General features: G+C 39.0%; 4 protein-coding genes across 4 annotated transcripts; 2 read left to right on the top strand and 2 right to left on the bottom strand.

Annotated features, from left to right (window-relative positions):
- Positions 1–520: 520 nt before the first annotated feature.
- On the top strand, positions 521–2755 carry LOC114729074 (putative clathrin assembly protein At4g40080). Its single transcript, XM_028916030.1, has one exon. It carries the CDS (start codon positions 933–935, stop codon positions 1965–1967), a length of 1035 nt encoding a protein of 344 aa, XP_028771863.1. The 5' UTR covers positions 521–932; the 3' UTR covers positions 1968–2755.
- Positions 2756–3054: 299 nt separating this feature from the next.
- Positions 3055–6138, bottom strand: LOC114729073 (protein DETOXIFICATION 27). Its single transcript, XM_028916029.1, has 8 exons — positions 5613–6138; positions 4946–5487; positions 4753–4839; positions 4597–4653; positions 3958–4196; positions 3741–3859; positions 3553–3642; positions 3055–3406 (listed from the first exon to the last, which is right to left on the bottom strand). The coding sequence occupies exons 1-8, from the start codon at positions 5904–5906 to the stop codon at positions 3320–3322; spliced, it is 1515 nt and encodes a 504-aa protein (XP_028771862.1). The 5' UTR covers positions 5907–6138; the 3' UTR covers positions 3055–3319.
- Positions 6139–18740: 12602 nt separating this feature from the next.
- LOC114729069 (uncharacterized) lies at positions 18741–20339 on the bottom strand. The gene is made up of 3 exons (XM_028916024.1): positions 20171–20339; positions 19591–20092; positions 18741–19404 (listed from the first exon to the last, which is right to left on the bottom strand). The coding sequence occupies exons 1-3, from the start codon at positions 20337–20339 to the stop codon at positions 18741–18743; spliced, it is 1335 nt and encodes a 444-aa protein (XP_028771857.1).
- A 3758-nt stretch (positions 20340–24097) lies between these two features.
- On the top strand, positions 24098–25636 carry LOC114729077 (purine permease 1). Its single transcript, XM_028916032.1, has 2 exons — positions 24098–25010; positions 25087–25636. The coding sequence occupies exons 1-2, from the start codon at positions 24288–24290 to the stop codon at positions 25435–25437; spliced, it is 1074 nt and encodes a 357-aa protein (XP_028771865.1). The 5' UTR covers positions 24098–24287; the 3' UTR covers positions 25438–25636.
- Positions 25637–27716: the final 2080 nt, after the last annotated feature.

Genomic DNA, 27716 nt, shown 5'->3' with positions numbered 1-27716 from the left:
CAGAGAAAAGGTGTCCACACAGCATCGCGGCTACCAAGGACCAAGCCTTAGAATTTGATTCCGTATAGCAAAGAAAAGTGACCTCGTTAATTTAATTTCAATAAATAATACATGCGCCTCACACTTAATCTGAATGCTGACGCCGTCAAAAGATGCTCATACGAATTGAAAATTCTCTTCTTCAACTTATAATTCGTATAAAATGACTGCATGGGTATGATTTATATATATAGCTACAATCTAATTATATATAAATACTTCGAATCGTAAGAGATTTATACATAGTCATCACAAAAATAGAGCAAAAAGAATACGTGTGTGTGAACAGGAGATGAGTTCATTATTAACATTTTTTAAAGCACGATTGCTTAATTATAAAAAAATAATTTAATCCTAGTCATCATATAAAAAAAAATTCTCGTTTACATTGCACGTAACTGATTCTTGATTAGAAAAAAATTCATATTCATAAAATAAAATTAAAAGACAAAATAATTCCAAGAAAGCGACACACTTATGAAATGGTCAGCTAGATCGATAGTTTTATGAGCTCTCACTTTCCGAGCAGAGTAGATTTCACTAAGAAAATAAGATTAGAAACCCGAGGGTTGCTTGCCCGCGTATGCAACCGATGCACTGCGTGGGAAAAGGCTGGCAAACTGAGGAAAATTAAAGCCCATCCAACCTCATCGATTGCTATATTAATTTCGATTCATGAATATTTGATCGCATGGCATATTAATTGAGATATTCAGAGTCTTGCTCTGGCAACTGAGTTTATTTTACTTCTCAGAGGGAATTTAGGACCTTGACTCTCGTTTGCGTCCATAAAAGAACAGTGTACGAACCCAACCCAATACCCTTTTCTTCACTTGATTCTTTCGTCGTTCTCTGTCGACTGCTTTCTTTCTGTTCTTTCCTCTCTATTCCCAATGGCTCCGAAAGAGAGAGTGCGAAATCTCATTTACAATCTCAAAGACAAGGCCTCCATAGTTGCGGCAACTCTATCGCTCAAACGCCACGTGTCCTCTGTTCGCCTCCACGTCCTCCGTGCCACCAATCACAGCATCTCATATCCTCCGTCGGAAGACCGAATCGCTGCCGTCCTCTCCGTCAGCCAAGGCTCACATCTTTTGCCACGGGTCTGCATAGACGCTCTCATGGACCGACTTCACGAGACGCGGAATGCCATTGTTGCCCTGAAATGCCTTTTCATGTTACACACCATAGTCAGGGGACCCCTCGCTCTGAGGGATCAACTCTCCTATTACCCTTCCTTTGGCGGACACAATTTCCTCAATCTATCCAACTTTCGTGACGATTCAGGGCCGGAATCATTGGAATTAACATCATGGGTTCGATGGTATGCGGGCGTTTTGGAGCAGTCTTTAACAGTATCGAGGGTTTTGGGTTATCACCTGACAAGCGGCGACAACAATAATCAAAAGAATGGGGTGCAGGAAAGAAAGCATCTTCGGGGATCAAACTCGGATTTGTTGCGTGAAATTGAAAGTCTTGTGGGATTCGTGGAGCAGCTAACAAGAGTGCCCGAATCGTTATACCTTCAAAAGAATGAGTTGGTATATGAAGCGGTGAGACTGGCGGGTGAAGATTACAGAAGTGTGCAATCCGAAATATTCTTGCGGGTTGAAGAATTTGGAGAAAGAATGGAAATTTTGGATGTGGGAGAGCTGAGTGGGTTGGTGGGTTATTTGACAAGAATAGAGGGTAGCAAAGAAAAGCTGGTACTTCTGTTCGTGAATAGAATAAGAAATGATGCGTTTTGGGATTTGATTAACCAGGCGAGAAGAAAGATGCAGGCAAAGAAGGAGGAGATGGAGGGAAAGTGGCTGACGGCGAGACCCAAGTCGATCGGGTGGGCAAACCCGTTTCTGGAAGCGGACCAACGGATAGCGATTCCGCCTGGCGGAGGGTGGGTGCGTAAGATCAGAAACGGCGTTCTTTAACGGCTCCAACGGTTGGATAACAGTTTGTTTTTGGTTTCTGGGCCATTACTGTTGGGGAGCAGTTGACAGGCATGTTTCTTCGTTCTTTCATCATGGTTGATATTTCGACATCCTTCCTTTTTTTTTTTTTTTGGGTGTAACGTTGTGTCATCCAGTTCTCTTTTTTGGCCTCTCTTTTGATGATGAAGGGAACATAGTCAAACATAATAGAATGCACAAGATGTAGGCCAGAGTGCTACACAGCTCGTTCAGTCGTTTCGTAAGTTTTGTCCCCAAGGGGAAGAGAAAGAAAAGAGAGAACACACAGATCCATCTGTGAGAGCATCGGGTTTGCTTTGACTTTTATTTTATGTTTGTTGATGGATTTATGGCGCTTTTCCACTTTCCAGAGACGGTTCCATGTGCCGTGATGGAGTAAGCTGAATTATTGGTCCCAGTACTGGTCCATTATGGGGGTCCCAAAATTCTATATCTTTACCTACTTATTAATTGTTTTTTAGCCAAAGCCTATATGTATGATTGTTAACTATTGCATTTGCATAATAGATTCTTTGAGAGCCAATAACCCATAATCTAGTGGCACTGACTCCCTCTTTGGTAAGGTCAAATATTTAAACCTTTGTGTTGGGTTTTCGAGCAAGATTTCCCAACGTTCCAATGTATTCTTTCCTTTTCTTTTTTCTGGCGTATTGCTGTCCGTTGAATGGAGTCGGCACCAATTCCATCCGGATGCATTGTATATGTAAATTGTATGCATTCTGCATTATGCAAAGGATATGTCCTGCGAAGCATGGGCTATCTCACTTTCTCGGCCCAATAACTATGATGTGTGTGTCTCCGCGTACAGATTCCTAACGACACCCCTCTGACTCGGTATATCCGTCATATTCTAGACGATTGTGAATCATGCAATCTCAAGCTCTTGCCGTCTTGCGTAAGCGTAACCCTGTTTTCTTTATTATCTGCCGACTCCGCGGATTATGCAGTATTTTTTTAAAAAAAAAGTTTTCAACTTAGGTTAGGATTGGCCCAAAAGAAAAATGAGTCGTGGATCACTTGCCCTCTGCACGCGTCAAGCCGGAGGAAATAGACAACAAATCACTAGCTAATTTGTATTAGAAAACTAAGATGTAACGATAGGAGATCAATGTTGGATGAGAATGAAAGAAGAAAGCAATTTGCACTCTCTTGTCATCCCGTTCCTTCTCGAATACTCTGTTCCCCCGTCCCTGTTTATCAATGTATGTACCGATCATTAACAGCAAAAATAAGAGTACAACTTTATCTCGACAACAAAATCAAGAATGCAATCACAGGAACAGTGCAATTAATTGTTCACTCCAGGAGACTTTTTACGGTCGGGGTGAATGGGAGACGTCTATTGAATCATTGGGGCTAGGAGTGGACCACTTTTTCACTCTGGAGCTCGCCGTCCTGGCCTGCACTTTCCCAAAATAGAAAAACCATTACCAAAGGACTAACAAAAGCTTTTAATTAAGTCGTGACTTCACCATCCTATTTTCCACTAGCAATTAAATTTAAGGGTGGCCAAATTAATTAATAACTTTTTCAAGCGGGCACGCACCTCCTTGTCCCAATCACATCTTGCTGTTATGAAGATGAGTACGAGCGTCTGAATCCCCGTCCCACCGAATATCATCCCCCCCCAAATGCCCTGCCATCATCAGTGCCAAAAACAAATCACAACATTAAAACATAATCAGGGTTTAATGAACAGCTAGTGTAGCCAGATTTCTTTGTGTACACACATACCTCGACACCAAGCTTGAAAACCCATCCCATAAGAAATCCAAGAGGGAGCCCAACAACGTAGTAGCAGCCTAAATTTATATACGCTACTGATGTTTGCCATCCGGAACCAACAGCCACCCCTGCATTTCCCATATCATAATATGACGATCTGCGAGAGAGTGTGCGTCATCTAAATATTAAAATATATATGGCGGCTGCACACGTTGAATATGCTGACCTGACAAGACTGGTTGGACGCTGTTGAGAAGTATGGTCGCGGCTAAGAGGAAAGCCATGCCATTGACTGCTTCAAGTACCTCTGAACTGGATGTGAACATGTAGGCAAGCTGGTCGTGAAATCCCATTATCACTGCGCAGAAGAACACCCCTATCACTGTTGATTCTGCAACCGATACTTGGGTCGCAAACTTTGCCGCTTTCCCGTTCCCAGCTCCGAGCTCGTTCGCCACCCTTACCCTATATATTGTGTCAACATCCGTTCATCATTTACGCCGCATTTGTGTGTGTGTGTGTGTGTGAATTATGGTCTCGTCTCTGTCATCATTTCAAACTAAAATTCTTCCGGTGCAAATCTACTGATGATCCGACTTTGAATAGTCAAAGGGTAATTTCCTAAGGGATGATATGACTCCTGTGGTTGAGTGTAGCTTTTTTCTGCCTATCTATTGTCATTTAGCGAAAACCTAAAACCGAAAAGGAGGTGCGTACTTGTCATTAATTAGACCTTGTTTTGACACAACGATGATTCAAAACGTTGCCACCACATAATTAATGCCACTTTACAGCTGTCTTGTGAATGGAAGGAAGGGGAAACGAGAGAAAGACAGAAAGGGAAGAGGATGAATTAAAACTGTACCCGGTACCGGCGAAGAAAGCAAGAGGAATCATCATTTCCCATCCGTTTATAGTCATACTGCGTGCGGCATAGAAGGAAAAAAAAATGCCCAGTAAGGATCCCAGTTTTGCATTTGCAGGAGCGAAAGGCCAACAACTCAGGAATTTAAAAACTCACCATATTGACAGCGCATCTACGGCAACTGTGGCATTCTTCAGGTGTCCCGTCATCAGTATGAGTATCCTATAGTACCAGTTCTCCAAACTGCATCCATCACCCTCTCAATTAATTTGTCTTAATTATGTTTGTATTTAACCTCATAGCTGTCAAGTCAAGTAATAATAGAAAGAGAGAGAGCGTGGTAGCAGACCAGAGCATGACCCCGGAAGCGGCAGAGAGCTTGAGAAATTCATAGAGCCCTGAGAAGGCTTCCATGGAGAGACCCGTCCAGGTCAGAGGGCAGCCACCGCAAGCCACATAGCCATACATGCCGAACACCAGTACCCACCAGGAAAGGTCCAGAGCAATGGCCGCACCCACCACTCCAACATCCCAAACGTATACGAGCAGCCAGCTGGTGAGCACATTGACCACCAGACCCGCCAATGAAACCCAGGCAATGATATAGGTCTTAAGCTGGCACTGTAGGAACCTTTGAAGTGGGAACTGAAACGCAAAACTGAAGTGCAAGGGTATGAGCCACAAAGCCACCACGCCGGACTCCACCGCCACATCATCTGGCTGTCCTAACAATCTCAGAATAGGGGTCGCAAACACGTACAGCGGCAACAGCAAGAAGCAACACACAAACAGGACTATCCAAGACCTTTGCATGTATATCCCCAGCATGTGATATCTCTTTGCCCCGAACGCTTGCCCGCACAGTGTCTCCAACGCGCTGGCCATCCCGAGCTACATAGTATAATAAATATATGGTATCAAATAGCAAGTAGAATATTTAATTTATTCATTCAATAATTGATAATAATAGCGGAAAATTGGTAGATAAAGCCTTGCGACCAATTAATTAGGCATACCAGGAGGCCGAAGTTGAAGCCGACGATGACGGTGTTGGCGATGGAAATGGAAGCGAGCTGAACATCTCCGAGATGACCCGCGAAGGCTTGGGTGACGACGTTCATGGTGAATGACGCCACGCGGCTGAGGATGGAGGGACCCACGATCAGCCATAGCTTCTTGGATTCGATCCACACCTTAGTTCCGAGTTTATCTTCTTGACTCGGGGACCCATCCTTGAGCGAACACTCTGGCAACAGGGGCTGACTGAGGTCGCCATTCTTATCTTTGTCGTCTCCGTTAACGCTTCTCATGATCCGGGATGTACGACGCGCTGATACGTACTACCCTTCTGGGCGCTGCGTCAAACTAGAATGTGAAGTGCCGAGCGTCTCCTGAAATTATATAAACGTGGCCTACTGCTGGCCTCGGAGTTTCAAGTTATAAATTTATAAAAGTTATGATCCTTCTCAAATGCTGCCCTCCCGGTAGGAAGAGGAGAAAACATCAATTCCAAATTTGCTTATTGCCCATTAATTCCAAACTTGCTTCTTATCCGATAGAGGTTGCGCACTTGGTCAAGGGAAAAAAAGTTACGCCCCAATTTGGAACTCTTCTCTTCTTCTTCTTCTTCTTTTTTAACTTCACAATTACTCATCATATATTGCAAATTACACATGTCAGCGCGAGCATCGCTCGCTGGCGCGCAGACAGGTTCTGGACCTGTTTTATTGTTCCCCGATAAAACATAAAATTATAAAAAAGGGTGTTTCCGATTGTGGTTGTTGGATTTATTAATTACACATCACGTACGCTAGTTCCTTGTTAGAAAAATCAAACAAGAACTATAAGAATATAGTGGGAAGTGGTTGAATTTTTGCGTTTCGGTTTTCCTGCGACTGGTAAATTATAGGTACGTCATTTACTTGGAGATAAGGTGGGGAAATTAGAAGACGTGACAAGTGCTAATGTCCAAATATACGATAATTAACGAAAGGTGTTACATGTGAAATTAAGTTGTATAAAAAAAAAGTAGTCTTATTATTGGAAAAAATAAAGTCGTATTCAGAATTTGTAGGGCGAATCCGCGCGGCCAAATAGCTACTGGCAATTTGTGGCATTGATATATGCATGTATATATATGGTATAGAATTTATGATAATTTATAATATTTATAAATTATAAATAAGAATATTTACCTTTTTAATTTCAGTGTGATGGTTTGACATATTTTTTTTAATACTCCGGAAAGTAGGCTTTGAAGTAATTATATACACTTAAAATTTTATAAAGTGTATTGGTAGAAAAAAATTCATAGGATGTGCCTAATTTTTTAATGTTTAAAGAATATATAATCTTAAAATTACTCATGTTCATGAGTACATAAATATGATTATCACAATAAATATTGTTGAGAATATTATTCTAATATTATGTGATCATGAGTTTTTGAACTGTTTTAGATGAGATTGTACGGTTCAGGCAAAAGGAAAAAAAGAAATTGTACGGTTAGTAAATGGATACTGAAGTAATAAATAAGGGAGACGGCCCGACAACAGGTATTGGGCAGGAAAGAGGAAATTAAAAGAAGTTATGGAGGGTGTTTTTGTGTAGTTGGAGGAATGCTACTTCTGTGAGAAAAAGGTAACATGCCAGGGATTTCTGTCATCAAATAATGTGGAGATTTGACTGCAGCCTGCAGGAAGGATGGCAAAGAATAGGAATGTGAATGATGCACGTTTGGTGAAGGAGGCTGTCAACCGACAAGTTTGGTGCGGGCTTTCCGCAGTCATGTTAATACTCTTCGGTTTTTTAAATGTAAGATTATATACTAGTATCTTCCTATTAACAGAAAACAGCACTGTACGTATTTAACAAGAAAAACAGATAAAGTAGCGAGGAGCATTTTAGCAATTTCTCACTATCTAGTTACTATCACTTGCGCCGCTCTCCGTGCTTGCATTCGTTACAGTGACCGGAAGGAAAAGTAAACCAATAACAGAAAAGTTATTAACTTTATTTTTCTTAGTGATCATGGATCAGCTTTATTTGATGATGATTGAAAGACACCCTGTGGGGAAAAAATTACATGTCCCTTATAACATTAACTCAGAAGGCATCCCTGTTTTTGTATTTTTGGATCTAACGGTAATGGTATGATAGGGGTGCTCGGATCAAATAGATACATTTTGGTGAAAAATGGATATATTGAATCAAAGCTTGTCATTTTGACGGCACTTGCTACATGGACGGACAGTAGTCGCTGAAATATGAACACGACACGGGTAATACCACCAAGGGTGAACTAGCGATTCTGGTAAAAAAAAAGAAAGTGAGAACTAGCGATCGAACGTTTTCGCCCCATTTCTTATCAGAGGTCATCCATAACTGCATAAGACACACTTTGATCATAATAATAGCGGCATATTGTGGACAGAAAGCAATATATATATGTGGTCAAAGATGTTTACAAAGACCAAAGAAATGAACAAAGAGACGTAAAATCACGAATGTGAAACACGCCGGGAAAAGCAGTAGTAGGTGGAGATAATTGGCGTTCACACCTACAGCTACTTGAAACCCGGGTCCCATTACCAATAGAAATCAAATACGGAGCTCAATGATACTGTAGCAGCTAGCTAGCACTTAGCAGCCCAGATAAGTAGTATATCGTTCTGAAACCAACAGCCAGGTAGCTCCTGCATTTAATTCAATACGATCACCACGGCTATATAAGATTATATATGCTCGATGTGCATATATTGACGTGACTAGACTGCCGGTTGAACAGTGCTGAGGACCAAAAGCTGTAAGCCTTGCCATTAAACAACTGTATTAATTTTTATACGAGATGAAGTGAAAGGTTTTCTTTAATTGCGTATTTTGACCAGACGTGTCGGGAAGACCGGTGAAGAAATAGAAAATAAATTAGCAGGAACAGAAATGGGTATCAAGAATTAGGGACTTGTTGCCTGTTGATGATCAGAGCTGCGTGAATGTGTGTATTGTAGTCTTGAAAGTGATGGCTATAAAATTGAAGGCGGTAGAAAAAATCAGATGGCAAGGTCCTCATAGACTCCATCTTAACGTCTGCTTCACCTCAGGACTGGAGATGTGAAAACGTCCTCTTACTCATGCAGGAAATTTCAATTCAATTGGGCTTTAAAGCTTCATCAAAGGACGGTAGCTATAATCATTGGGTTCTTAGAACCCCAGTCCATCTTCAAGCTCTGATCGATCCAGATAGAATGGAGATTAGAGACGCAGTTTATCTACTCTTCCCCCCCCCCCGGGGGGACAATTTCACATTCAAGTATTCTAGCTTGTCCAAACGTTTTGTAACTTGTACTGTTTGGACCTTTATTTTAATGAAATATAATCTCCTACTGTTCGATGGAAGGAGGGGAAAAAAATAAAGGCAATAATGGAGAGGGACAGTCATATAGGAACACCCTTTTTTTTATAAAATGATATAGTAAAACACTATCTCTTTGCCAAAAGTTTGGCCTCATCACCAGTCCATCAATATTATTTAAACTTTACCACTGTATGAAAGCGTAATTGGCGGTTGTTAACTTTATATATGTGCAAGTCTGGCTTTGAATGAGAGTAAGATATATATATATATATATATATAGATAAATTCATCCTTGCACCTAATTTTCTGGGTTTTCTGGGTTAGACTTAGACCAAGATATTAATCATGGTGTTCAAACAGAACTGAAGACCTTAGAACTCAGAAAGACAAAAACTGAATATTGGCAGTTTTCTGCACTTACAGTGTTGGAATTATTCGGCCTCAAATGCTTATGACAAAAATAAATAAATAAAGGGAAATTTACTTATTGTAATATAAAAAACGAGCATCAGGCACTATAATAACATTTAGGTATAAAAATACCTGTTATGATTTCAAATGACTCTAAAATGCACCTTTTGTTAACTTTATAAGATTGTTGTTTATTTTAAATTGTGGGCCTGTCCACTTGCCCTCCACTTTCTATATTTTTTGCAATATCAGTCGGTCTCTCCTTTCCTTTCTCTCTCTCTCTCTCTATATATATATATCACGGTTCCTGCACAAGCTTTAGGATGGAGGCCACTGAATCACCTTGGATACTTTTGATTTGTGACTCTGACTCCCTCTCATCCTCTCCCTCCCCTTACATCACTACTCCTTTTAGCCCTCAGTGTTTCGGCAACTCTTTAGTGCCCCCATCACTCCCACTTGCTCTCCTTCTCCTCTCTTCCTCAGTGATCATGATTTGCCTAAACACTACTGTTCCTCCTCCTCCTCTTCCTCTGTCCCTCTCCACTTGTTTCTCCACTGCTTAAAAACGCGCACGGGCCTCCATCACGTTTATATTCTTGTACTACATATTGATATCGGCCCTTTAATTTATTCTTCCAGGCCATGCATTCTTCATTTGTTATCACCGGCCGCGCATTATTAAGTCGTCATAAAAATATTCTGGACTATCTCATTTTTACCGACATGATATATAGTTTCTGATAATTACTATCAGGGAAGACTGGAGCCTAGAAGTTACTGAAACGAATCTGCAAAATGCAGAAGAGAAGAAAGAACACCGAGGGAGGGAGAGAGGAGGCGGATGTACATGCATGCTTGACAGTTTGGTGGGCATGCAATTTTTTGGCTGGTAGATAGATAAACCGATGTACCTTTAATCTCATGTACTAATACTTTATTTGTTTAATTATCCTTGTCTTGTCCCCTGCGGATTTGACTCTGCCAATCACGATCCAAGGTGGCGCACTGCACCTTTAATTTGAATCCATATATGTCACCATTATCTTTAATTGCCATTATCTTGATCGTTATGGGCCGTTGTGGACCGATTAAATTAATCAGGGTGGACGATCCATGACATCCCTGTTTCTCCCCTGACGTGGATCTAAGAAGGACAGGCCGCATGCCTTTCTTTAGGAATTGCCACTTAAAGCTACGTCCAAATTACCTTAACCATTTATCTACTGAGCTGTGGCGATTAAAATAACATAAATCGAGTTGATCAATTACTTTAGAACCGATGTTGTGTTCATTCCTCATTTCCTAGTGTTTCTTCACTTCATAAAATTGATCTTTTATTATTAAAAAAATAAAAATAAAAAGAGGCTCCCTGTCCATGTACGCTAAAGAATTACAGCACATGAACTAGCAAAGTGTGCGAGAGAGAGGGGGGAGCACGAAAGGGCTCTGGAGTGCCATCTTTCCTTGCTCTTCTCTTTTTCCTTTTATTTCTTTGTTTTCCTTCGTTTTTTGGTTTTTCTTTCTTGAAGAGGATGGAATGACTTGGCGGAGCTAAACTGGGCTGAATGGGAAATTAAAGTTTCAGATGACGAAAGGCAGCGAAATGAAATATCTTGGTTGGCTAAGGATTGCTGTCAAACAAGGTAGTGTATTTGGAATGATGGGCTGGTTCCGAAAGTATCTATCTATTTCAAAACTCAAAACCGGCCAGGACAGAAAATCTGAGTCTTGTGATTTGAACCTTTTTAGTCGCCTTGGGTTAAATCAAAAATAAAACCAAATTATGCAGTAAAGCACAACTCGGGTCGAGTCTCTTGAGGAGCCTTTTATTAATTCCTAAGTTAACTAAGTGACAGAATAAAAAGGAGGGTTTGAAAATGATTTTTCAATTAATAAAACTAATTATGAAAATAAGAATTAAATCTAAACTATTTTTTTGGTATTTTTTTAATAAAGAAAGAATGAAAAATGCAAATTTGAATTTTAGAAAATCAGTAATGAGAATGCTTCTTGAAAACAGAATGTAGCTATCCTTGCTTAATAAAAGATATGGGAGTAAAATAATTCACCAAGTTAAGAAAACAACCCCAAACACGGTTTGGGTCAAGTAAACTCAACACTTAACTACCCTAAACGCTAGATAGTAATCAAGTTATTAAGTTACTTTTAAAAACCACTTGATGTGCAATTTAAATTGAGTTAATAAAACTTGTTTCCCTCTCAAAGAATGCTCACGGAGACACTCAATTGCAATACATCTCAATCATAAAATCTAACAACGCGCCAGATAAGATAATTTTAATGAATGCAAAGGAAATATATATGAATTCAAATCCCAAGTAATACAACTCAAATTAAATTGCAAAAATCCAATTAACAGAAATTATAACGCATAATCTCAGTCTCCAAATCAAATGAAATATTCCTAACACAGGAAAAATCTAATGAAGTCCAGAAGAAAATTAATTGGAAAACTAAATACTCCCCTAGTTGAAGCTCCAAGCTCAAGCTACTCCTCCATCTTCAAGAAGCACAAGGAATTAGCCTCTCATAGCTCTAGAAGAATCCACAATATTTTTGAAGCAATGAGAATTCATGGAGGCTTTGGTGAGAAAGTGGGTGTGAAGATTATTTGTAGAAGAATACAAATAATGGGGGCCGACGGTGATGATGATAGTTATGGAAGAGATGGATGATGATAATGAAGCCTGTGGAATAGGTGGAATGAAGTGCGTCTTTGGCCGAAGGGGAATATGAGAATTGAATGGGTGCGCCGCTTGTGATTGCGTGAGAACTGGTGTATATGTGTGGAGCGGGTATGAGGCGTGTGAATATGAGTGTGTGTACGGTGGTATATATAGGAATGGAATGGGGGGCGGCTGTGATACCTGCGTGAAGGAGGAGATATAATATATATCCAAATCAAATCTCAAAGATAGGCGTGTGGATAATTTCTGTGTCCTCTTTTTGAATCCATAAAAATATAGATAATATCATAATCTGATGCCATCCAAGCTGTGTCTCCAATTTCCTTCTTTTTGCATTTTTTTATTTCCTTCCTTTCAGCTTTCTATGATCTTTATTTCCTTATTTTTAAGGCCTGCAAAAGATAAAATGAGATGCTATCATAAAATCCAAAATCAATTATTTAAAAAGAGATAAAAATATGATAAGATCTCCTATTAAATCTCTAATTTCATGCAATCAATATTTGATTCAAAATATCTACAATCAATGCAATTTATCCCACTTTAATTGATAAATATCTCTAAAAAGATATCAAACAATATATTAAAATCAGCATTTATCAACTCCCCCACACTTGAACTTTTGCACTCCTGGGCAAAACAATCAATCACATGAAAACTAAGACTAACACCAAGAGCAATTAAAGAGTTATACAAATTCATGGAAAGAGTATAATAGCCCAATCAATGACATCCAACAAACTAGCAAAATTCATAGTTAAAACTAATGCAAAGGATTAGTCAAGTATGTAATCAACCTTGAAAGTGAATAAATGAGAGAAAGCTCTCAAGGATAATAGTGTTTCACTCATGTCACCTCATTGGGGTAATTTTCACTCAGATCTACTTAATTCACACTCTATCATAGGCTTGTAACAACTCTACTGTCTCAATTACTACCACAATTATACAATAAATCATGAGGACTTTAAAGGGTTGTAATGATGGAATTAGGCCACATGGAATGAATGAGAAAAATGACAAGAACTATGCATGCACATATGAATGATAAGCATCTTAAATACCACTAGATATTCCATAAAATCATGTCTCACAGAGCTACTTTTGCTACTTCACAGAATCCAAAGGAATGCCTTATTTCCCATACTTCTTTTTTTTTTTTTTTCACTCCTCTCTTCTTTTTTTTTTTTTGAAATTGGCATTCAAACACATTATGAAAGATAGTAGCAACATTCTATGATATGACAAGTCATGAGTATGTTAAGATGCTTTGAGAATGCAATTGAGATGTACATGCATTGTCGCTTGTCAAAAACGAGAATAAAAAGAAAGTGAAGGCTCAAAAGGGGTATGCAATGGATAAAAATGATAGAGGTTTGTGTTTGGGATAATAGGGTTATAAATATGAATGCCTCAATCACTTTTATCATATAATCACAATGTAATTAGACTAAGAGTTGAACAAGTTCTGCAGAATGAAAAATTAAGTTGATAATCACACACAAAGAAAGGAAATTAGGCCCAAAAATCTTCCAACAAGGTTTATTCTCTCATGTTCACTCACATTGGCTAATTAGACACTAAACTAATCACAAAGCATTAATCAAACTACTCAAATTATTAGCTGTAGGAGTATCATAAATCAAAGCATTATATTCAATCATGAACAAGCATAACTCAAAATTAAACTAGTGAAAGTCTCTCTGTTTTTTTTTTTTTTCAAAACAGAGTAGCAATAGTCAAAGTACGGGGCATAGTGAGCAACAGAATCACCAATACTAATGGCAGAATTAGTAGGGCTCAATCAATCAAAGAATTTCAATGTGAAATAGAAAGGCTCACAAATGTAGAAAATGGAGGTCCTCCCCCACACTTAGTCAATACATTGTCCTCAATGTATTTCAAAACACACTATCCTTACCAGACTCCCATGTAAAGACTAAGTGTTGAGTGGGTAAAGTAGAGAGCTTGGAGCATTTATTAACTAACAAGAAGGGAAAGAAAAAAAAAAAAAAACTAATCCTAACTACTACTACTGGAATGGCCCTCCCCCCACACTTATCTCAAACATTCATGTTCAAAACATTTCACAGGCAGACATATGCATGATATGAGAGATAGAGAGAGGAAAGGGACAACCTGGCCTCATGGAGGTTTTGTACTGTCGTGGTAGAGCTTGAGAAGGTGTCCATTGACTTTGAATTCTGATCCACTAGCCTCATCAAGTAGCTCTACCGTCCCGAAGTCATGCACTTTGGTGACTTTGTATGGCCCATCCCAACGGGTTTTAAACTTTCCTGGTTTGAGTGCAAATCGGGCTTTGAAAAGTAGTACTTGGTCACCAGCTTGAAAGTGCTTTCGCAGTATCTTTGGTCATGAATCTGCTTGGTTTTCTCTTTATATATGCGGGAACTCTCATAAGCGTCCAACCGCATCTCTTCTAGTTCCTGTAACTGCAACTTCCTTTCCAGACCAGATTCCTCTAGGTCCATATTGCACATCTTCACTGCCCAGTAGGTCTTATGCTCCAGTTCAACCGGAATATGACATGCTTTCCCATAAACAAGCCGGTATGGGGACATTCCTATCGGTGTTTTGAAGGCAGTTCTATATGCCCAGAGTGCTTCTTCCAACCTCAAGCTCCAATCCTTTCTCGAAGGCTTCACTATCTTTTCTAAGATCTGCTTGATTTCTCTGTTAGAAACTTCTGCTTGCCCATTTGTCTGTGGATGATAAGCAGTGGATGTTTTGTGGGTAACCCCAAACTTTGCAAGCAAACCATTGATAATCCGGTTGCAAAAATGGGTACCTCTGTCACTTATTATAGCCCTTGGTACCCCAAATCTACAAAAGATAGACTTAAGAAACTTGGAGACCGTTTGGCCGTCATCTTTCCTAGTAGGGATGGCTTCTACCCACCTAGATAAGTAATCTACTGCTAACAAGATGTAATTAAAACCTGCAGACGGTGGAAAGGGACCCATAAAATCAATTCCCCAAACATCAAATACCTCACAGAATAACATATGGTGCTGCGGCATTTCATGCCTTTTACCTAGCCCCCCAAACCTCTGGCATTTATCACATGCCTTACAATATAAATAAGCATCCTTAAACAAAGTTGGCCAGTAAAATCCAGCATCTAATACTTTCCTAGAGGTCTTTTTAGCGCTAAAGTGTCCCCCACAACTCAATGAATGGCAGGCAGAAAGGATGGATTGGAATTCTGTCTCTGGTACACATTTTCTAATGATCTGGTCATTGCAATTCTCCACAGGTGTGGTTCATCCCATACATAGTACTGGGCTTCTCTCTTGAGCTTCTTCACCTGAAATGGAGACAAATAATCAGGAATCAATCCTAATACCAAATAATTAACCAAGTCAGCAAACCAGGGTTCTTTCAAACCCACAGCACATAGAGCAACATCAGGAAAATCATCACAAACTAAATTAGAATCATCTACTCCCCTTGTATCACTAGGAAGTCGACTGAGATGATCTGCAACATGATTCTCTGCTCCGGCTCGATCCTTGATCTCAATATTGAATTCTTGCATAAGTAGAGCCCAACGGAGCAGCCGAGGCTTAGACTGTGGCTTTTTAAACAAATACCGAACAGCTGCATGATCTGTGAACACTACAACCTTAGAGTTGATCAAATATGGCCTAAATTTATCCAAAGCAAACACAATGGCAAACAACTCTTTCTCAGTGGTTGTATAATTACACTAAGCAGCATCCAAAGTTTTTGATGCATAAGCAATGACCTTAGAGACCTTACCATCTCTTTGGCCAAGCATTGCTCCAACAGCACCATTAGAAGCATCACAAGACAGTTCAAAGGCAAGTTCCCAGTTAGGGGCAGTCAGAATAGGAGGGGTAATCAGTCTATGTCTCAGTTCATCAAATGCATGCTTACAGTTATCATCAAAAACAAAGTCAACATCTTTTTGAAGAAGCTTTGACAAAGGCAGAGATATTTTGCTAAAATCTTTTATGAATCTGCGGTAAAAACCAACATGCCCCAGAAAGGATCTTAAGTCCTTAAGTGAAGAAGGGTAGGGCAAGGAAGAAATAACCTCAACTTTTGCCTTGTCAACCTGAATACCATTTTTAGAAATCACATGTCCTAGCACGATGCCTTGAGTTACCATGAAATGACATTTCTCATAGTTCAAAACGAGCTTCTTCTCAATACATCGAGCTAGGATTTGATCAAGACTAGATAAGCAAGCATCAAATGACTCACCATAAACTGTAAAATCATCCATGAAAACATCCATGCAATGCTCAAGAAAATCATAAAATATAGACATCATGCAGCGTTGAAAAGTACCAGGAGCATTACAAAGACCAAAAGGCATCCTCCTATAAGCAAAAGTACCAAACGGGCAGGTGAAAGTGGTCTTCTCTTGATCCTCAGGAGCTATAGGGATTTGAAAGTATCCAGAGAACCCATCTAAGAAGCAGTAATGACTCTTTCCCGCTAATCTCTCTAACATCTGATCAATAAAAGGCAATGGGAAATGGTCCTTCCTAGTGGCTTCATTAAGCCTCCTATAATCAATGCATACCCGCCACGAATTTTGAACCCTAGTGGGGATTAACTCATCATTGTCATTTTTAACTACAGTCAACCCACTCTTCTTAGGTACTACCTGAACCGGACTAACCCACTCACTATCAGAAATAGGATATATGATCCCTGCACTCAAAAGTTTGGTGACTTCTTTTCTCACAACATCTAGGATCAATGGGTTAAGACGCCTCTGGGGCTGTCTAACAGGTTTGGAGTCCTCAGTAAGTAGTATCCTATGGGTACAAACAGTTGGACTGATCCCAGGAATATCAGCTAATGTCCACCCAATCGCCTCTCTGTTTTTCCTAAGCACACAAAGCAACTTAGCCTCTTCATCAGCGGATAAAGCATTTGAAATAATCACAGGCAAGTGTTCATCATGCTCAAGAAATGCATATTTAAGATTAGAAGGTAGAGACTTCAGTTCAAGGGTCGGGGGTTGAACAATAGAAGGGATTAACTTAGGGAGTTTAAGAGAACAAAGAGAACTCCCTTTTGTAGCCTCAACTAGGTAGCTTAGATTCAGCTCCTTGAATCTACCTTTTGCTCATTGGCCTTCCCAAGTGTTGAGTCAACTTCAGGTTGACCTATAGCAGCAACAAACTTGGGTTTTCATCCTTCACACCTGCATCACAACTAGAAACAAGATCTTGCAAGTATTTCAAAGTATGAGGAGAAATAATAGAGTGATTAGAAAGTGCAAGTGAATGTTCTCATAATGCCCTTTATCCTTAGGTAAAGATTGCCTTGGTTGCTGATCAAAGACATGAGTAGGGGAACTAGATGGAATTGGCCTCTCTGTTGAGCCAACATTATCACTTTCAGCTACAATCTCAGATTCCATAAAAGTATCTGCACATTCACGAAGCAAATCCTTTCCCAAACTAAGGTCACTTGCAAAAGCAGAGTCAGTATCACAGAGAGAAAAGGTATAAACCTGTGAAGTGGAGAGGGTACTGCTAATCTCAAAATCAGAATATATCATGTCGCTATCACAAGTATCAGAAAGAGAGTATATAGAAGGAAGAGAGGAAAAATACTCATCATAAGCAGACATGGCATCATTAAGCTCAGAAGAATCATGTTCAACAGGCATAGGCAAGTAGTTATCATCATGCAAATTCAATTCAAAATCATCCCTTGCCTCTTCAATGGCCAAATCAATAGCATTAACACCTAACAAAGAGTAATCCTCATATGGGTGTTTCATGGCTTCATACATGTTAAGGCATATCTTATGATTCCCAACCTCCATGGTTATGGCACCTTCTTTCATATCGATAATGGTATTTGCTGTTCTAAGGAAGGGCCTACCTAGGATGAGAGTGGATTCACTGGCTAACTCATTAGACACATCTAGGACATAGAAATCAGCTGGGAAAACGAGGTCTTTCACTTTAACCAATATGTCCTCTAAGATACCATCAGGGTGCCTAATGGACCTATCAGCTAACTGTAACACAACACTGGTGGGTTTGACTGCTTTGATTCCTAGGGCGATATAAACAGATTTAGGCATTACATTAATTGCGGCCCCTAAATCTAGCAGTGCAGCGGCTATGTTCACTGGTCCAATGGTACAGGGAATGGTATAGGCACCTGGATCTTGGCACTTTATGGGAAGTTGAGGCTTAAAGATAGCTGACACATTAGAGCTCAGTTGAACTCTTTCATTAGGCCTAAACTTTCTCTTGTGAGTGCACAAATCCTTTAGAAACTTACAATATGCAGGCATGCTTTTAATCATGTTCAGAAAAGGCATATTTACTTCTAGCTTACTAAAGAATTCAATCATTTCCTTTTGGGTTTGATCATCATGCAGTTTCTTACCTCTAAAGTAAGCATTAGGAAAGGGAATGTCAGAAATCTTTACCTCTTTACCTTTTGGCGTTAAGGCTCCTTGCATAGTTGATTCGCTTTTCTCATGTGTGGTTGGAGCTTTTTCATTGATCTCTTCCAGAAGTGGTTGACTTGCCACTTGAGATCCTGGCCCATCAGTAGACCTTGCTCCATCTTGAGTAATTTCAGCATCTTGTCGATCAGTTCTTTCTTCTTAGTGCTTTCAGAGTGCTTCAGCTTCATAGGAGTTAACGGAGGCTATCACATTCAATTTCCTCATCAACTTCTTCGTCATCCTCATTAGAGAATTTGACCACCCTCCCACTTCTCAGATTGATGGCATTAAGGGATTTGGGATTGATCACAGTATTTGAGGGTAGTCCACCCCCATTCTTGGCTTGCAAATCGCTCACAGTATTGGAAACTTGAGTCAGGTGAGATGTCAAAGTGTTATTCTTCATTTCCAATGCCTCAAACCTTTTACAAAGGTTTGTCAATTGAGCACTATCATTCACCTTATCACCCTGCATCTTTTGGAGAATCGAAGCAATAGAGGAGAATTGGCTGTCATTCAGGGCCTTATCTTCCCTTAATCGGTTATCCATATTATTAAGCTGAGCAGACATACTCTTCAGAAGTTGGCTGGTCTCATCACTCTTTGGTTGAGAGAGTGAATTATCCTGGAGTGGAATAACCATTCTTGAGGTGTCTTGAAACTGGTTAGAAGGAATACCAGATCCAACATTGCCTTGTGAAAAATGATTCTGTCCTCTAGCCTCATTATTCCTCCAACTAAATCTAGGGTTGTCTCTCCACCCCTCATTGTATGTGTTGGAATATGGGTCCCATTTCTGATTGTTAGTGCGACCTTGATACATTGCAGAAACTTCCTCAATTCTGGATGGGCAAACACTGCTAAGATGCATAGGGGAAGCACAGAATTCACAACTTGGGGCTACTAGGGCTTGAGAAGTACCCATGGCATTACATTGTTTTGGGCCCCTGTCATTTTCTAGCCTCTCCAGTCTTCTATCAATTTTTTCCATAAATAATTTCAATTCATCAGTAGAAGAAGAAGAAGCTACCTCCCTCACAAACTGCTTGTCTCTAGTGCCATACTGTTGATCATTTGTAGCAGTTTTCTCAAATAAGTCCCAGGCACCTTGTGGAGTGAGATCGAGTATCGAACCATTAGCAGCAGCATTAATAGTTCTCTGATGAAGTGGCAAAAGACCCTCATAGAAATACTGAACCAAATTAGATTTGGAAATCTGATGATTAGGGCAACGAGCCATCATGGTGAGAAACCTAGTCCAATATTCATAAAACGATTCTCCTTCATCTTGTTGTGCACCAAAAATAGCTTTCTTAAGCTTAGAAGATCGGGATGCAGGAAAGAACTTTTCAAGAAATGCTGTCTTGAGTTGCTCCCACGTAAGTGTAGTGTAGTGCTGAGGAAGTGTTCTTAACCATTCTTTAGCTTTTCCTTCCATGGTGAAATGAAAGGTTCTCCTCAAAACTTCCTCGACATCAGCACCTTGGGGCTTCATGGTGGAACACACCATCATCATGGTCTCAATGTGTCCGTAGGGGTCATCTCCTGAAAGGCCAAAAAATTTAGGCAAAGCATTAATCAAATTTTCTTTAATTTCAAAATTGGCATTAAAATTGTAAAAACCATGAGGATCAAAATTCACAGTAGAGTTGTTTATTTCTCTAAGACTCCTCTGATCTTCACCATTATTCCTAGGTCCGTTATTTTCCTCATGACCATTATTGTCCCTATTGCCCCTATTTCCATTTCCACTATTTTCACCATCACCCCTATTCTTAGTACGATCAGCCATGTCTAAAACTTGGTTAGCTGTACTAGGAATGTGTTGTTCTAAAAGAAGTTCCCTATCACTCTTTTGACCCTTTTTCTTATTTTTCCTTTTAAGTTGTTTCAAAGGTATGTCAAACTCAGGATCGTCAAGTAGGGTTTCTTTATCTCTGGTCATACACAAAGAAATTCAGAACAGCAATGTGCGAAAATGAATGAAGATCAGTGCAAAAATGCAAAATGTAATGCAAGATATGCAAATAAGACAAAAAAATGAAATAATTAAAATAAAATGAGAATTTTTTTTTTAATTTTTTTTTTAATGATATGCAAATACAACCTAAACTAGAAAAAAAATTCAAAGAAAATATAAAGAAAAGAAAAGAAAAAAAAACTGACACTTAGTTTACTAAGGAACCAATTACTTGGCTCCCCGGCAACGGCGCCACTTGATTTGAACCTTTTTAGTCGCCTTGGGTTAAATCAAAAATAAAACCAAATTATGCAGTAAAGCACAACTCGGGTCGAGTCTCTTGAGGAGCCTTTTATTAATTCCTAAGTTAACTAAGTGACAGAATTAAAAGGAGAGGTTTGGAAAATGATTTTTCAATTAATAAAACTAATTATGAAAATAAGAATTAAATCTAAACTATTTTTTTGTATTTTTTTTAATAAAGAGAGAATGAAAAATGCAAATTTGAATTTTAGAAAATCAGTAATGAGAATGCTTCTTGAAAACAGAATGTAGCTATCCTTGCTTAATAAAAGATATGGGAGTAAAATAATTCACCAAGTTAAGAAAAACAACCCCAAACACGGTTTGGGTCAAGTAAACTTAATACTTAACTACCCTAAACGCTAGATAGTAATCAAGTTATTAAGTTACTTTTAAAAACCACTTGATGTGCAATTTAAATTGAGTTAATAAAACTTGTTTCCCTCTCAAAGAATGTTCACGGAGACACTCAATTGCAATACATCTCAATCATAAAATCTAACAACGCGCCAGATAAGATAATTTTAATGAATGCAAAGGAAATATATATGAATTCAAATCCCAAGTAATACAACTCAAATTAAATTGCAAAAATCCAATTAACAGAAATTATAACGCATAATCTCAGTCCCCAAATCAAATGAAATATTCCTAACACAGGAAAAATCTAATGAAGTCCAGAAGAAAATTAATTGGAAAACTAAATACTCCCCTAGTTGAAGCTCCAAGCTCAAGCTACTCCTCCATCTTCAAGAAGCATAATGGAATTAGCCTCTCATAGCTCTAGAAGAATCCACAATATTTTTGAAGCAATGAGAATTCATGGAGGCTTTGGTGAGAAAGTGGGTGTGAAGATTATTTGTAGAAGAATACAAATAATGGGGGCCGACGGTGATGATGATAGTTATGGAAGAGATGGATGATGATAATGAAGCCTGTGGAATAGGTGGACAACGCGCCACTATGGGTGAAGTGCGTCTTTGGCCGAAGAGGGAATATGAGAATTGAATGGGTGCGCCGCTTGTGATTGCGTGAGAACTGGTGTATATGTGCGGAGCGGGTATGAGGCGTGTGAATATGAGTGTGTGTACGGTGGTATATATAGGAATGGAATGGGGGGCGGCTGTGATACCTGCGTGAAGGAGGAGATATAATATATATCCAAATCAAATCTCAAAGATAGGCGTGTGGATAATTTCTGTGTCCTCTTTTTGAATCCATAAAAATATAGATAATATCATAATCTGATGCCATCCAAGCTGTGTCTCCAATTTCCTTCTTTTTGCATTTTTTTATTTCCTTCCTTTCAGCTTTCTATGATCTTTATTTCCTTATTTTTAAGGCCTGCAAAAGATAAAATGAGATGCTATCATAAAATCCAAAATCAATTATTTAAAAAGAGATAAAAATATGATAAGATCTCCCATTAAATCTCTAATTTCATGCAATCAATATTTGATTCAAAATATCTACAATCAATGCAATTTATCCCACTTTAATTGATAAATATCTCTAAAAAGATATCAAACAATATATTAAAATCAGCATTTATCATCTTGTATTACAGAAATACAACCAGCTTCCTTTTCTGTTTTTAGGTGCACACAGAAAGTACCAGATGCTACGATTATGTGGCGTTTTATTATTTTTGAAGGCTGGGCGTATATATTAAAAAATTGAACTTATATATGAATATGCAGAAATCAGTCGAAAAGAGAGATGAGCGAAGATGGAAGATAATAACTAACGGAGCACATATCTCGTGGATTGGAAGTAGCTAATAATTAGATAGGCTTCGCTGACCACCACTGGACACCTTCCTTCCCTTGAACACATCCAGTCCTCCACCACAATATCTAAATAAATAAATAACCCAGCTGTGCTATCCCATCCCTTCCTCACCTCAAGTTATTTTCTTAAACAGATATTAATATTTATGTTAATTGTGTACAAACTTTGTATCCACTGACTAATTACCTTTTTTTTTTTTGGGTCCGTTACTCATTCCGCCAGTCTAGTAGACTTGTGCCATTGACTTAGCAAGAATATGATTTAGCAATAGAATATCATGGGCCCAGATATGTTCCGATCGTTACATCGATATGTAACGGGATAAATTAAGGGCAACGGGTCATAGATTACTGATAACATATTATATAAAATTAATTAATTTATAATATATTATTTAGCTATAACTTATAACCATTTAATCGCAACATTTAGATTACTATATTTTGACCATATTTATAGATAAGATAATGTGAGAAGATGACGGCATGCTCAGTTATGCATTATTGAATTAGTGGCACTGACGATCTGCTATATGACATTCATTTGTAATATTCATGATATCTTAGCTAGTTATATCAATTCCTTATATCCTGGCAAAAATATAATCAGTTCCTTATATAAACCAGTATTTCTTGAGCTCGTTATATATTTTCCGACCAATTCATGACCAATTACGAGGCCTAATGTCCAGGGCATAAAATCGCGAGCAACAGACTTCGAAGCACAATATTGCAAAAGTCATCCCAACATATATAATAGATACTTTTATATGTATAATAGAAAATTTCCAATAAACTAGTAAGATGCCTGTCTCTAAAGATCGCATCTAAATTTTGTCATTTTATATGATATAATGGCATCCGTGAACTCTACATATTTTATGAAATTAATAATAACAGTAAAATGTATATATTTTTAAATGATATGTTTCGAGACTTGCACCGCTTGTATTTAAGAGTTAACTAAATTCTTTATCATTTTTCTCTTAAGAGATTAATTTATGATGGCAGTAGAGAAAAAGACGAAAAGGTAATTTGGATGCAGAAAAAGAATGAATACATTCGGGCATGTGGCCCCTTAATTCTCCCAGCCCCGTACCATAGTACCCAGTACTCACATTCTTTCTTCTTTGCGTCGCCTTCTTTTAACAGCAATGCAAAAGATCGAGATGCCGAATTCACACGCCAATTATGAATTTAAGAGTTAGGAATTACGAAATCGTACTAAAACCTCGAGCAATTTTAGTAAAAGCTTATGAAAGCTTTTAAATTTCGCCAGTGTTGTACAGTGTAATGTTTATGTGAGAGTACATTAACACGTCGAAAAATAAACAAGGACAACTGGCCAGTCCGAAGGATCCCGTCGATAAGATTCATGTTTCTTGTTTGAACTAATTTAATATTTATTTCAAAAATTTACCTTAAAATTAATATCAAGAATAGAATGTCCATCTAAGGTGGGTTGGTGGGGTACAAGATGGAGCCGGCATTCTTCAGGAACTTCAGAAATTAATGGCCACCATTTATTAATTAATATATACAAATCATTAGGCAAAATACAAATCATTAAGCAAAGAGGAGTTGATTGATCCACTGCTATATCCAAAGTGCTTCTCCTCTCCGGTGATCTCGACGACACATCCTCGAACAGTTTGTCTCAATCAGCATTGTTACAGAGACGCACAAGATGCGAGAGGACGGTGAAGCGTCAGCCAGACAAAAGAACAGCACCAGGAGAGTCCTTTTCTTACTAAACTGCCTCTTACTCTGCCTAGGCACCACTGGTGGCCCTCTCATAAGTCGCCTCTACTTCCTCCACGGCGGCAAACGCGTCTGGCTATCCAGCTGGCTCGAAACCGGAGGTTTCCCTGTCTGCCTCGTTCCTCTGTTCATCTCTTATAGTCGCAGCCGCCTCTCTCGCCACCCTAAGCCCTTCGTCTTCCTCGACGCGCGCTTGTGTCTCGCAGCTTTTGTCATCGGTGTTCTCACCGGCCTCGATGATTACCTCTACGCTTACGGCTTAGCTCGCCTCCCTGTTTCCACTTCCGCCCTCATCATCGCCACCCAGCTGGCTTTCACCGCCGCCTTCGCCTTCCTTCTTGTCAGGCAGAATTTCACCCCTTTCTCCGTAAACGCCGTCCTCTTGCTCACCGTCGGGGCCGGTGTCTTGGCTCTCCATTCATCCGGGGATCGTCCCCGAGCTGAGTCCACCAAGCAATATGTGCTGGGATTCGTGTTGACGCTGGCGGCAGCGGCCCTGTACGGTTTTTTGTTGCCTTTGATAGAGCTTATGTACGGCAAGAGCAGGCAGCGTTTGACCTACACGCTCGTCATCCAGATTCAGTTCGTGATGAGCTTCGGGGCCACTCTGTTCTGTACCGTTGGGATGCTCGTCAACAACGACTTCAAGGTTCACTGCTCTGTATCTCTTCATCACAACTTTACTGGAAAGGAATATATGAGGAAACTGAGTGTTGATTTTGCAGGTGATGGGAAGAGAAGCGAGGGAATTTGGGCTGGGGGAAACAACATATTACGTTGTGCTGGTGTGCAGCGCGATCATATGGCAGTTTTTCTTTGTGGGAGCTATAGGGGTTATCTTCTGTGCATCTTCAATGCTTTCAGGTATTATAATCGCGGTGATGCTGCCGGTCACCGAAGTATTGGCTGTATTGTTCTACAAGGAGAATTTCACAGCAGAGAAAGGAATCAGTCTGGGCCTCTCAATCTGGGGGTTTGTGTCATACTTCTATGGAGAATATAAACTGATCCAGAAAAAGAAGGAAAATAATCCCACCCCTCTGGCCGACTTCACTCCAAGTATTCCTAATCCATGAATTCTGCTGTTATTTATTATTTTCTTGCTTTTCAGTTTTCTTCTTCAATTAGGTGTGCGACCCTATATTGTGAGAACGTAAGACCGGCGTGTTAATATTTATGTATATGTGTGTCTCATAATAAACATTTTTCGGCGCATGTATATATACATATACATATATATAGGATGATACTCCAATATTTTCTTCAAATCCTAAATATAAGATCTATTTTATAGTGTAAATTAGCATGAGGAATATATTAGTATGGATCTTGAATTCCGCCTGAATTGCTGCTGAACCTGGGCGGTTGCAGTTTCTTGAAACAGTGCTTCCCATGCGCAACAACGCTTTCTCCTCTTGCTTTCATCTTCTCGGAGTATGTAACAGTTTCAGGGCATTTTGAACGCTTCCCACCCCGAGCATCTTCACTGTTGACCGCGGGGAATAGAGCAGCTTTGAGAATTTCCTCCAAGTTAAACTATTAAAAAAAAATTATTTCAATGTTGGCAATTATCTAACAATTTAAATCAATTACCACTAAACTTCAAAAAGATTAGGAATTGTTCTAAAATATTTAATTTTTTAAAATTATTTTTTTCCTCAAAATGTCGCTGTCCTACTGTTTATTTGAAATAAATGCACTGACTTTGCTTTAATTTCATTCCAAAAAAAGAAAAAGAAGAAAGGTAAAGGTAATCATAGTTTATCCAAATTCTGTCAATTTAATATGGATTACTCCCTTCCCTTCTATTTATAAATTTTAAATCTGGAGAGGATACTATTCATTTTATAAGTTTTAATTAAAATTTTATTTGAATATTTAATATATTTTTTCAAATATGTTCTAAATAATTTATTCTATCTTTTTTGTCATACCCTCTTATTATATTTATCTATACATTTTTTGATATTTTTTTATTTATTATAAACGCTTGTTTAGAAACTATATTTCTAATTGCACTTTAAATAAGTGATATTTAACGATATTCACATAAATTAATAAACTGTGCCCAACCGTATCTGACAAATGAGCGCTGTTGATACCTGGTATGATTGCAGTACCCTATAATTGGTCCCAGCCGGCAGCCACATTTCGACTATCATTGACTGCATCTAAGTTTCCTGGGTTCCCATCCTCTCATAGAACACGCGGCAACGAGTGGATCGATGATGAAACGGTTGGCACCCAATACTTTTCTTAGCATCACCTTGTAAGCAACCCGAAGTCAAACGGACGCACTGACGCTAAGAAACTGAGAGCCAAGCCTCCTTCCGCTGCACTCAGAAAGCGCAGAGAAAGCCGGCAAGCCCATCGCCACCGTGGCCTTATTATTTTTGCGGCCAGCATTGCACATTGCAGTGGTTAGCTGCGAAAGAGAGGGACCTTTTCTATCTCGCCATTTTCTTCCTTATCCTTCACCAGCGAACTGATTCGGCGCAGCTTCATTTTCTTGCATTTTGACCGCAGCTGTGGCTCCAAACTTGGATTTCTTGAATTAGGTTTGTCAAGTGCAAATCGCCACTCTTCCACACTATTGCGTACGAGTATGTTAAAATGGGGTTTTGCTGTTGAAAGGAACAAAGTCGAATGGATTGGAATTTTTCACTTCATCGCTTGTTTCCTTGTCTGTCTTTTATGCCGTCGGTGCCGCAAAAGAAGCTGGAAGGAGCACGGTTGCTATAATTTTCTGGACATGGTCTTTGTACATGTTAATACTAAAATTTTGCTAGAAGGATTTTTGCTGTTAAAAAGGCTTTGTGTCTCTGTATTGTTAAGAGTAAAAGTACACCAACTCCCTTCCTAGATATAGGAACTAGTTGATTAATTTAAATAGATTAAAAAAATAAGTTTAGTTAGTTATTTATAATACATACGTGTTGTCTTTCTTAAAATATTTTTAATAATCAAATGTATTGGCTAGAATTATTATTATTAGAAAGATTATTTAGAAAAAAATGTATAGACATGAGAAATGAAATAAATTAAATTTTATATTTAAAATCAAAATAAAAATTAAACAAAATCTTATATTAAATACTCAGAGCTAGTACAATAATAATGGGTGTTGGGTGTGTCTTTTATTGCCGTGTTGAAATCGGCACAGATCTTAACGTTTGAAGTTTGTCATTTGCGCCGGCACATTGATCCTCATGGTGAGTCACAGGTTGTTGTTGGCCTGAGGTACCCTGTTCGAAACTGGCGAGAGGAAGAGTAGAGAGACTGACAGGGAATTGTGAAGTTTGTCATTTGCTGTTCATTAATACGTGTTCTTGCAGCCTCTGTTTCGTTTCATGAT

Source organism: Neltuma alba, unplaced genomic scaffold (assembly GCF_004799145.2).
Source record: "Neltuma alba isolate B1F8T4 unplaced genomic scaffold, ASM479914v2 tig00012600_pilon, whole genome shotgun sequence".
Classification (NCBI taxonomy): domain Eukaryota; kingdom Viridiplantae; phylum Streptophyta; class Magnoliopsida; order Fabales; family Fabaceae; genus Neltuma; species Neltuma alba.
This window is presented reverse-complemented; position numbering and strand designations above follow the sequence as displayed.